Source organism: Achroia grisella, unplaced genomic scaffold (genome assembly GCF_030625045.1).
Source record: "Achroia grisella isolate CSIRO2021 unplaced genomic scaffold, CSIRO_AGI_Agris_v1 utg1360, whole genome shotgun sequence".
NCBI classification, from domain to species: Eukaryota; Metazoa; Arthropoda; class Insecta; order Lepidoptera; family Pyralidae; genus Achroia; species Achroia grisella.
The window spans coordinates 3,349,289-3,361,716 of record NW_026712626.1 but is presented as its reverse complement, the minus strand read 5'-3'; the positions used below and the strand labels follow the sequence as shown (position 1 = coordinate 3,361,716).

General features: G+C 36.8%; 1 protein-coding gene across 1 annotated transcript in view; it reads left to right on the top strand.

The window, feature by feature from the left end:
• Positions 1-4,124, top strand: part of LOC131855251 (neogenin) — a 30,154-nt gene extending 26,030 nt beyond the window's left edge. Inside the window, exons 28-32 of the mRNA XM_059206494.1 lie at positions 374-485; positions 1,098-1,287; positions 1,740-1,918; positions 2,765-2,842; positions 3,980-4,124. Coding sequence (XP_059062477.1) covers positions 374-485; positions 1,098-1,287; positions 1,740-1,918; positions 2,765-2,842; positions 3,980-4,122 — 702 coding nt within the window. The 3' untranslated portion in view covers positions 4,123-4,124. The remainder of the gene's footprint in view (positions 1-373; positions 486-1,097; positions 1,288-1,739; positions 1,919-2,764; positions 2,843-3,979) is intronic.
• Positions 4,125-12,428: the final 8,304 nt, after the last annotated feature.

Here is a 12,428-nt window from a genome sequence, read left to right as displayed (position 1 = left end):
TATTTTGTTATGTATTGGACAATAGAAAATAGACGAAGAAAAATGTTAGGACACTTGATACGGCACAATGGATTTATGAAAATTTTTATTAAGGGAAATATAGAAGGAAAGAGGAAGAGGGTAAAGACCAAGGTATTCATACTTTAAGCAAATTAAAGACAAAATTGAAGTCGACTTATCAACATTGAAAAAGTATGGTTCTTACATAGATAATACTTTTATTTTTGTATTAAAAGCATACACACTATTTATAAAATTTTTACTTAAAAGTAAATCTGTAGGAAATATTGGCACCTCCAGTTAGAAGTAATGTTTGGTATGAAAGACCTATTAGTAACTAGTGTATGTGAGCTACCTTTAGTTACCTTTGCAGAGCACCCCGCTGCTGGCGGGCGTGGCGCCGCTAGGGTCCCCGCAGTCGTCTCTACACCAACAGCATCCGCTGCATCCGCATTCGCATCCGCAACATCCGCCGCCCGCGCCCTGTGAGTCTCGAACACTATCATTTATTATATTTAGTGTTAAAATAACTTAAAATAGGTCGCTGGTTCAAATCCGGCTCGAAGGACCAAAATGTGAAAGAGACCAAGACGAGACGAGGAAAGAAGAAGGTACCGGTCTAATACCGGTCTGCAGAATATTATATTGATTTATGTCACAAGTAAAATTATATAGTATCGCAACTCTCGAGGATATATGAAATGGATGATGTCAGTATATAATTAATAATAATTGTAATAACTTATTCGTCTCCAGTCTCAACGTTTTCAGCCTCTAAGATGTTTGCTCTGTAAGATGTGTACTCGTTTTTAGGAGATTAGATAGGCAGATTCATTTTGGAAATACATACATACAAAAATTTACATAGAAATCACCCATACCAATATAAAGAATCATACTTATGAATAGAAATGTTTGTACCGCACGAGGAATCCAACCTGAGAGCATCGGAAGTAAAGCGCTGTGCTACTAGCTAACCGCTAGACTACTGAGATAGTATGTAAATTAAAAAGTATAAATCTGATAAGTGAAAAAAAAAAACTTTACAATGCAATAACGTATGATAAAGGAGGTTAAGAATGATTACTGTTTTGCAGGCGGGTCGGGGTCGTGTCCGCTGGGGGCGGCGTGCGCGGCGGCGGGCCCCGGGGGCCCCGCGGGTCCCGGGGGCCCCGGGGGTCCGCCGGGTCCGCCCGGGGGCGCGGGCCCCGGCGGGGACATCTACGCGTGCGCGGCGCGCGAGCGCGGACACTACGTCGCCTACGAGCCCCTCGGACACTACACGCAGTCAGTACCACCACCATTCACCACCCTCTACACTCCGCATTCCTCATACACTCCAGCATTTAAAATTGAGCTTTCGTACCTTGTGTTTCGGACTAATTCTGCTTTATTACTGTTCATCACAGTTAGGTTTTATAAGTTTAATAGATGGAAATGTAATGGAGTGCAGTAGATAATTCAAACTCCCAGAATTAGTATAGATATGATAAGATTGTCGTAGTTACACTTTGTGTACAAAAATTCCAGAAAAAATATAGAGAAAAAAATTAACTAACTAACTTCTGACTGACGGATACGACTCTATTCTAAGGTTAGTGGTTCGAACCTCGATTCAGGCCGTCGTAATTTCGATCCCCCGCCTAATTCAAATCAGAGAGATAAACTACGACGTGAAGTGGCCGATGTCTGCCGGAACTCAAATGTAAAGTTTTAATGAGAGTGTGTGTGCATTGCAGCCGCGAGTCCGTGAGCAGCGAGGCGGGCGCGGGGGGCGCGGGCGGTGTGGGGGGTGTGGGGGGCGGCGCGGGGGGCGGGGGCGCGGGGAGCGGCGGCAGCTCGCTGCAGCGCGCGCGCGGCCTGCACAGCTTCGCGCTGCACGACGCCTCGCTGCACTCCTCGCCGGCGCACTCGCGCGGTACGTACCCCCCGGCACGTTCTAGAACCTTCTACAACCTTCTAGAACCGCTCCACTCTATCGCCGCGGCCTGCACAGCTTCGCGCTGCACGACGCCTCGCTGCACTCCTCGCCGGCGCACTCGCGCGGTACGTACCCCCCGGCACGTTCTAGAACCTTCTACAACCTTCTAGAACCGCTCCACTCTGCACGACGCCTCGCTGCACTCCTCTATAACTTTCTAGAAAGTTCCAGAACCCTAACTGACAGTATGGAGTGTGAACGGATAGTGTATTAATTAAGATAGTATGCAGCGGTTCTAGAACGTTCTAGAACCTTCCAGAACTGCTCCGCACTATTCTGCACACTTATCATTAAGCTGTGATTGCGTTTAACAGAATGGCTTCGATTTAACAGATCTGCAGGTCTGTGGTAAAAACCTAACTTAACTTATATACAATTGAGTTTCTAGTAACTTCTTCTCAACTGAAGTAACTATGCGACCTGGACGATAGGGAAAGTAATCTATACATATAAATAAAATTGGAGTGTCTGTTTGTAATATTGAAATAACCGTTTTTTACTACATGCATATGAATATAAATACACCAAAATAACATTTTTTGTCTGTCTGTCTGTCTGTCTGTCTGTCTGTCTGTTTGTTTCGGCTAATCTCCGAAATGGCTGGACCGATTTTAACGGAACTTTTTTTGGCAGGTAGCTGATGTAATAAAAAGTAACTTAGGCTACTTTTATTTTAGAAAAATAAAGATAAAAAATGTCGCCAGTACAGCTAGTAGAATATATTTATTAGAACTATCCATATACATGCATAAATGTAATTTGAATTTTGAAAATCACCAGCAGGTAGCGTGAGAGAGACGTCCCCGTACAAGAAGAGTGCCAGTTCATCTCCCGGACACATACCCAATAGACTGCAGCTCGGTAAGTATGATTATGAGTAACCATTGTTCATTCCCTCATTTTTTTTTTGTAACAAACATATATCCATATAATATTAATAAGATTCAGTTATACTTTCAATGATTCAATCATTTTATAAGTCAAACATCATTGGTAGTTCTTTCTAATCCGTTACAACTCATTTGTTACCTATATTCAGTTTGAAAGGTGGAATATGTATGACGGTCTACTTCCGATGGTCGCGGGTTCGATTCCTCGCACTTGACTTCAGCTACTCATATTTCGAATCGTACACTTACGATTGAATATCTAAATATATATAACTCAAAGGTGACTGACATAGTGATCTATCAACGCACAGCCCAAACCACTGGACGGATCGGGCTAAAATTTGGCATGCAGGTAGATGTTATGACGTAGGCATTCGCTAAGAAAGGATTTTGATTAATTCTACCCCCAAGGGCATAAAATAGGGGATGAAAGTTTGTATGAAACTTTGTCAATTTTAAACCGATAGGGCTGAGACTTTGCCTGCATAAAGCTACTATGACGTAGGCATCCCCTAAGAAAGGATTTTGATAAATTATACCCCTAAGGGGATAAAATAGGGGATGAAAGTTTGTACAAATCTTTGATTTTCGAATGATTGAACTGAAATTAAACATTGGAGCAACTATGATTGGAGACATTCGCTTAAATAGGATTTTGATAAATTGAACCCCCATGGGGATAAAATAAGGGATGATGCAGGATGTAAATGTATTAGTTTGAACCTATCAGTACCTTTTTTTTTTTACTTGGAGAAAATCCGTCATGGAGACCCGCCGGCCCCGGGGGAAGCCCGCGGGTACTGTGAGACTCCTACTCACTAAAAACTAGTACCTAATGGAACGAATAAATTAAGACGAATAAAATAATCTTTAGGGTACTTTTATTTTAGAAAAATAAAGTTAAATTCCACGCGGACGAAGTCGCGGTAACAGCTAGAGATATCATATAATATGAAAAAAAAAATCTATGTATGTGTATAGATGAATCGTCACCTATACACATATAAATAAAATAAATCATTTATGGATGGCTGGATGGAAGGTCCATCAGGTGGGCCGTTAGCTCATTTGTCATTACTGATTAATGAAATTTAATAAATTCCATCAGGTGGCGGCGTACCGCACTGCGCTGAAGAATTAGAACCCCTGACCCCGTCGCGGTCCACCGAGCGGCTGCACCGCGAGATGCAAAACCTCGAGGGTCTCATGAAGGATTTGTCGGCCATCACGCAGCAGCAGTTCCATTGCTAGTGCCACCTGAAGCCTCGCCAGCCGTGTGTGAACGAGGTGACGCAAACAGACAATCGGGTGACGCAGGCGGACCAGTGGTACCAAAGTCGTATGCGGGCAATTCAGCAAGAATACCGTAAGATGGATCGTAGTAATGCAGTAACGCGGGATCGTCTAGTAAATCCGGTTAATCAAGTGACGCAACAGGAACAAAGAGTGACACAGCAGGAACAAAGAGTGACGCAGCAGGAACATAGAGTGACGCAGCAGGAACATAGAGTGACGCAGCCGGAGCAGTGGTTACCAGCGTCCGACTGCCAAGCGTGTATATGTGAGTGCATGTCAGAATTCACGGTGAACTATACCGGGTACAGCCAGGCGAGCGTACTTGACTATCGTAACGAAACGGACCAGTACTCGTGCGAGTACTGTTCAAGTGCGTACCAGTCGGACATGTCCTACAGCGGCGCCAGCACGTCCGATTATATTATGAACATGTCCGAACACGTCAGTGACCAAGTTAAGTGCAATTGTGCTGTTACGCTTAGGATATAAAATGTACGAACGATTATATACTAAAAGATTAGAACAAAATAGTTAAATATACGCATTTGTGATGAAATTTATGACTTAATGACAACTTAACCATGTTTTTTAATGGGTGGTAATGGATATAGTGTTTTTTAAATGCACGCAGCGTTTATATTTGTAAAAAATAAACGTTTTTTTCATATGTTCCTTATATATTAAACTAAAGTGTTTTGACACGTTGAAGACCGATTCAAAAATCTTATTTATCACATAGGGACTGGCATTTTTTTTATTGTTTACTACCTGTACACGCGTCTTCGTCCGCGTGGAATTTTATTTTATTTTTCGAAAATAATAGTAGCCTAAGTTACTCTTTATTACGCCTGCCTATAAAAGTTTCGTCAAAAACGGTTCAGCCATTTCAGAGATTAGCCGGAAGGTAGCCTTAGGTAGATCCGCCCCTGCCTAGTTTGAATGAATAATGTCCTTTTGATTTTAAATACTTCATTTCAATATATAAGGATGCCTGTATAAAAATTACTAGTCATGTATTCCACTATATAAGGTTTAGTATGCTCGCCGCCCGGCGTTGCTTACGGTACCAAGGTTTATACTACTTTCATAGATTTCTTACTATTGTATTATATATATAAAAAATTTTTTGATACAATTCCTAATTTGTACGAAAATATTAACGTTTCAAGATACAATATTGTCAAATGATATGTTCGATATGATATCGGTAACTGATTTTTGCATTTATATTGTTAGAAACACAAAGGTTGGTAATAATTTTAATAGGTATCATATATGAAGTAGTTTTGTAACTATATATATGGGAATTTAATATATTTGCTATGGTTTTGACTATCGCGATATTAGACGGCGCCGCTAGTCTAGCGGTGTAGTACGCCTTACTACGCTGGTCGCAGGTTCGACCACGGCACAAACATTTGTATTCATGAGTATGATTGTTTGTATCGGTCTGGGTACTGAAATTTTTACAGTACTTAAGAATACCTCAGTGGTCTGGACAGAACAGTACAGGACGGCCTCGGTGGTCTAGCGGTGGTCTATATAAGTGTTTGATTTGTAATAATTGAAATAAATGTCTTATCTATCTACCTACCAAGACTTCTGAATTAAGTAGAAATAACTGTCGCAAATATAGTATAAGCGTGTAATGCGTATGAATGAAGATCATATCCTAAAGGTGTTACATATTAATGTGGATGGTTATAAAGGCAGAGGAAGGCCGAAAAATAGATGGATGGACTGTGTGAAAGATGATATGGTAAGAAAGGAAGTAATAACGAGATGACTGCGAACAGAGATGAATGGAAGAGAAAAATATTACGACGACCACAAATAAATGGGATAAGGAAGAAGCAGATGATGATGAACTGTCGTAAATGACAAAATCTTAGTCAGGTTTATTAAATTTCCGTACATACTTATAAAAATGTTAAGTTGTAAAAATGAACATAACTTATAATATGCTCAGCAAGTAACAAAATATTTACTTCATTTTTCAATATTTAAACAATATTGTTGTAAGTCTGATAAATTTACATTAAAAGTATTGTGTAAATATTTTAATTGTATTCTTAAAAGTAGGTTACTAAAATGTCGCAGTTTTTGTTTTAAAATACCGTAAAATCACATTTTTACATACACCCGCCTGCGCTAACGGTATACGCTGGCAGCACCAGTGGAGGATGATAACATGAGCATGAGGTCAGGTCAGTTAGCACATCGTGACATATTCAACAGGAATTTATCACGATGGCTTCCAGGGGGAACCGGGTGGAGGTCAACCTGACATGGTACATTGCTAGCAATAGCTTTAACAAAAGTTCTGTCTTTTTCTAACATACGATCTATTTTGTTAAACAGAAAGTGAAGCAGAAAGAAACTGTTGCATATATTTTAGTAATCTATTAATTGTAATTTTGTTGTTCTAGTGTAAAAGAAATTGTAAGTTACACTCGTACACTTACAATTTGTAATTCGTGACTTACAATGCTCACTCAGGGCGGGTATATTGCACTTAATTGTAAATATTTTGTAACAATTCATATATTTAAGATTACAATTTATGTATGTATTACATATGAATTTTTTATATTGTGTAAAGTGGAATTGACCGAAGATATGATGAGCAACGGTTTATTTTATATATATATATATAACTTTAATATACAAACACGCAAAAGGTGCACATGGCTGTGTGTTATTCTGATACTAGCTGTTCCCGCGACTTCGTCCGCGTGGAATTTAACTTTATTTTCCTAAAATAAAAGTAGCCTAAGTTACTTCTTATTACATCAGCTACCTGCCGAAAAAAGTGCCGGCAAAATCGGCAAAGCCATTTCAGAGATTGGCCAAAACAAACAGACAGACAAAATTTATAAAAAATGTTATTTTCGTGTATGTATCGTATTTATATTCATATGCATGTAGTAAAAAACTGTTATTTCAATCTTGAATCACTCTATCTATTAAAACCGCTTCGAAATCCGTTGCGAAGTTTTAAAGATTGTTCAGCATACATAGGGACAGACAGACAGTGACTTTGTTTTATACTATGTAATGAAGTAAGGATTAAGATGCACCATCGCGGTCATTTCTTCAGTTAATTCCCGTATTTTAATCTCAGTCCTTCCATAGTTTTCATTGTACCATGCCCTTGTAAATATATCTTATTTAATAATAATTTGTAAGTATATATATGTAACAATTTGTAAGTCTGACCCATTGTAAGTACAGTTACAATAAACTTTATGTTTACAGCGATAAACGGGCCAATTGTAAAGTATGTCACACTAAATTTATGGTCACGTCACAGTCGGTCACATTTGTGACCATTTCCCTACCTACTATAATACATACATATATGTTCTACAACTTTACATATACAAGTGATAAAATTAACAGTTCTGGAAATGGTTTTGAATACAATTATTTTATTTTAGTAAAATATAAATTTTGTCTCAAATATTATAACGTATTGTGACATAGTGTGATTTTGTCACAAATATTGTGGCGAACTGTGTGAACCAAGTGTGACATAGTGTGACCGGGGAGGTCACACTATGTCACACTTATTGCTTTGACGTGTGACATACTTTGTAAATGTCTCTAAACAGGGATATTAATATGTAATACATTTACAATTGTTTCTAGTTTCAAACAAATTGATTATCAACAGTTTTGTGATTATGAAGTATTTGACAGTTGCTGTTGCTAACAACGCATCTGCAACTGTAATAGGACTTATTTAAGGATGATAATGGTATGGTGCACCTGCGCTAACGGTGTACCCTGGCGGGGCACCAGTGGGGGATGATAAGATGAGCATGAGGTCAGGTCAGGTCTAGTGAATTTCTCGATGGTTTCCCAAGGGTGCCGCGTGGATTTCGACTTGCTATGTTTAAATTCTAGTATGTTTAAAACAAGAAATATTTGCAAGTGTTACATCTTTCTCTGTGTGATTCTCGCTTCATCCGACAGGCCGCATGTTGCTTGACACAATTGACGTAAAATGTAATAGCCATTTATAATTATAAATTTAGTTGTTAAGCAAAACTATTAGACTGATTTTATTGATTTACCGATTTGGTTTGTTTGTAAGCGGCTGCACCCATTTGTGTAAGGTTCGGCTTCAAGAATAAACACATACAGTTTAACTAACAAATAAAAAATTCACTTTTTATCCGCCATACAGATTGTATTGAATATTCCTATATTTACCGGACGGCCTCGGTTGTCTAGCGGTTTAACACAACCGTACTTCCGATCGGCGCGGGTTCGATTCCTCGCACGGCACAAACATTTGTATTCATGAGTATGTTTGTTTGTATCGGTCTGGGTGTTTTCTATGTATAATATGTACGTATTTACGAAAAAAAAATCTATGTATTTGTATCAGTTGTCTAGTACTCATAACACAAGCTTTAGCTAGCTTAACTTGGGTCTAGATGGCGCTGTGTGAATTGTCCTGAGATTATTATTGTTTAGCAGTCTCATGGAGAGTAGTTTTTTTTAGAATAGAACTAAAGTTGTTTTCCGCAGCTACCCCTTATATATTCTGAGATTATTGTTATATATATATATATATGTTATAAATAGAAACGTCTTATTTTTTTAATCTATGAACGGAGTGAAGCCGGGGTGCAGCGCGTAGTGTTCCCACCAATACGAGACTGGATATATTTATTCGAAATTTATGTAAATTTTCTTTTAGCTTAGCATATTTTGACGTAATTGTAACTATTTTACAGATGAAATCGCGGGTAATATGTAAACACTAGATCTGTAATTCTTAAAAAAATACCCTCTTTGTTTTGTTACATTCTCGATTGGCTCGGTGGTCTAGCGGTTTAGCACACCGCTTTACTATCCGATGGTCGTGGGTTCGATTCCTCGCACGGTACAAACATTTGTATTCATGGATGTGATTGTTTTTATCAGTCAAGGTGTCGTCTACGTATAATCGTATTTACAAAAAAAAATTCTATGTATTCATATCAGTTGTCTAGTAACAATACAAACTCTGGTTAGCTTGGGACTAGATGGCGCTGTGTGAATTGTTATTATATGTTACCTACATACTTACCTTTTATATGTAGGTAACATATAAACCTTGAACAATTCACACACACATATAATACACTATCCTGAGGAGAAAAAACCATCGCTCCTAAGAATATCCTTCAATTCTTGTCCCTGACGGGTCTAGGGAGCGGACTCTGAAAAAGGGCGAGCACAATAGATCTATACAGGTGCACCTGACAATAGACCAAACAAACCAAAAACAAATATATATGTAAAAATGTTTTAAACTATATGTTATTAGTGTGACATAGTGCTAGTGTTGAATTATAGACTAGTGTTTACATATTGGCATAGTTATAAAATATTGTAAATTTATGAATGATTTTCTAATATTTGTTCTTTGAATGAATGCAATTTTATTGTTCATAAAGCGTGCCAGGTGTCCCGTCTGTCGCCGTACTTTGTGCAATCAAAATAAACTTGTATTATTTATTGAGTTTGCCAGTTTTTTTTGTCATCTCCCTTCACGTATCTTCATAAGCTAGATAATAGATAGAGAAGATAATATAATATTACATAGCGTTACTAACGGCAGTAGTTTTGTACTAGTATGTAATATTATATTATCTGTGGTACTAGTTAATTTTAAACTTTCGTGTTTAATATACATTATTTAAATTATTAACCGGGTTTTAACACGAATCATTTTATGGCAAATAAAGGTATTTACCTCTCTCGACGTTTCGACTAGGTTGCACTAGCCGTGGTCACGAGCTGACTGTCTGATTAATAAGACCCGGTCAATAATTTAAATAAAGTAGTTTTGTACGATTGAAAATTTAATGTAATATTCATTATTATTATATTAACCGTTAGTGCCATACATTTTTTCGTAATATATGTGAAAAATGCAAAGGAGAATTACCCTCTATTTCGTGAAATTTTGGAATAAGACAAAATAATGTGTAACTTTTGTAAAAATGTTTCAATTTTCAAAATAGCGGCCGAAACTCAAAAACACTGACGCGTGAGTCGCTACCGCGTATCTGGCACTTTTAGATAAATCTATCGCCGTGGCACTAAGATGGTTAATCCACATTACTAACACTACCTCCAGGTGGAATGGCCTCCATTCCATTCATTCATTCATCCACCAATTTTTGAATAATTTCATCTGTTCTTATCAAAAAATAGCTTGGATGGTGTGAAATGGGGTTGAAAATTTGTAACAGAAAATCTCGAGTAACAGATCATTATTATATAAATAAAAAACAACATATATATCCACTGACATGAGTACCTTAGTAAGGTACGTGTAGTGCATTTAATTACGTTACAATAAACTATTACAATTATTGAATAGAAAGTAAACTTATGTACGTAAACATTTGACTAATGTCACATATAAATTATTTACAAAAAGAAAAATATGTTTACACTTGACTAAACTTGTATAAAACACAAGTGAATATCATTTCATATACATGCATAATAATATGAGCTTATACTCTAACAATACAAGCTCATTTGATAGAGTTAGAGCAGTCTTGTCAGTTCTTCTCGGCTCAAAACTACCCAAACTGACAGTAGATTTTACTTATCCTAAATGTTGTAAAGCACTCACACAATTAAAGATATTTTGTTTTGTAACTTCATAGAACACTGTTACAGAGCTTAATTATGAATCAGTCCGCGTATAAATAATATATGTACAGTTGTTACAATTTTTCTGTCCGTTTGCACTAACGAACGTTCTAGATAATAAGCTTGGACAGTTTACACAGCGGCATCTAGTCTCAAGCTAAGCTCTGTATTATAGGTACTAGACGACTCTTATAAATACTTAAATATATATTTTTGTAAATACTTCATATACATAAAAAAACAACCAGATCAATACAAACAATCCTCCTCGTGAATATAATGTACTAACTTCGACATTGAATACGGAATTCCGTAGGGAAGTAATTTAGGACCCATCCTTTTCCTGATCTGTATTACCTTCCTCTGATCACTGGAAATTCCGTATTGTAAAATAATTAGTAGTAAGTATACAACTATGCCTAATCTGGATTTCACTGTGTCTCCAACTGGCTTTACCTCAATCTTAAAATGAAATTGTGTATCCCAAAACATCATATCAACCCTTTTAATTATACCTCCCACTGCAACTGTCCTTTTCTAGTTCGCAATGACACAATAAGATACCTAGAATTGTATTTAGATTATAAACTTAACTTCCAGCACCTTCTCAAGTGTTACAGTCGGGAGGATTCGTAAACTTATGTAAGTCTTTACAAGATTGCGTTATGTGACTGATGATATTGTTAGGATGGTCTACAAGTCCTCGACCAATCCCTCCTCACATACTGTATCACTTCATGGGTCATCATTATCATCATTAAAATTATAAAGAGCACAAAGACCCATACTCAAGGTGTATTTTTAAAACCATACTATTCCCCACCCACAACTTTTATCATTATTCCCAGGTATCTGCTGTTCACAAATTGTTTATGAAAATGATTTAGATATGATTGTGGCTTAATAAATATTATTATTATACGACAACATTCATTACAAATTACTTATCTATAAAATTTAAGATCAACATGACTGATTAAATGTATTCCTCTAGGCACACAACTAGGACCAATATATTAGAAACGCTTATTAATACAAGATTAAATAACTTAATTCTACATTCTTATTTAATCGATAACTTATTAAAAATTACTTATTTATAATCTACAAATCAGTATGGAATAGGTAATCTTAAATTTTATCTAACAGATCTAATAGATTGAACGATTTTGACTCTAATAGCTATGTTAGGATAGTTGTTCCACAGGGTTCATCTCTGGGGCCAATATTTATATTTTCTAATATGCTAATAAAATAATTATCCGTATTTTTTAGTTCACATTAATATTATATTTTAAATTTTGTGAGTTTGTAGGAGATAATATCTGAATGTACTGAACAGAATCTGAAAATTATTTTAACTAAAGCCACGTTATTGTGTCATAGATTATGTAACACAATTTACAACCAATATAATAGAGTAGAAAATACTTTATTCAAATAAACTTAATTTAAGCACTTTTTAGGAGGAGCGAAGGCGCAATGAAACTTTTGCTGAAACAAGGAAACGTGACGCAGATGAAGTTGAAAATTTACAGCAACTATTTTACATTACAGTATATTTGACTACTTCAATCTTAAATTTTTTATTTCTA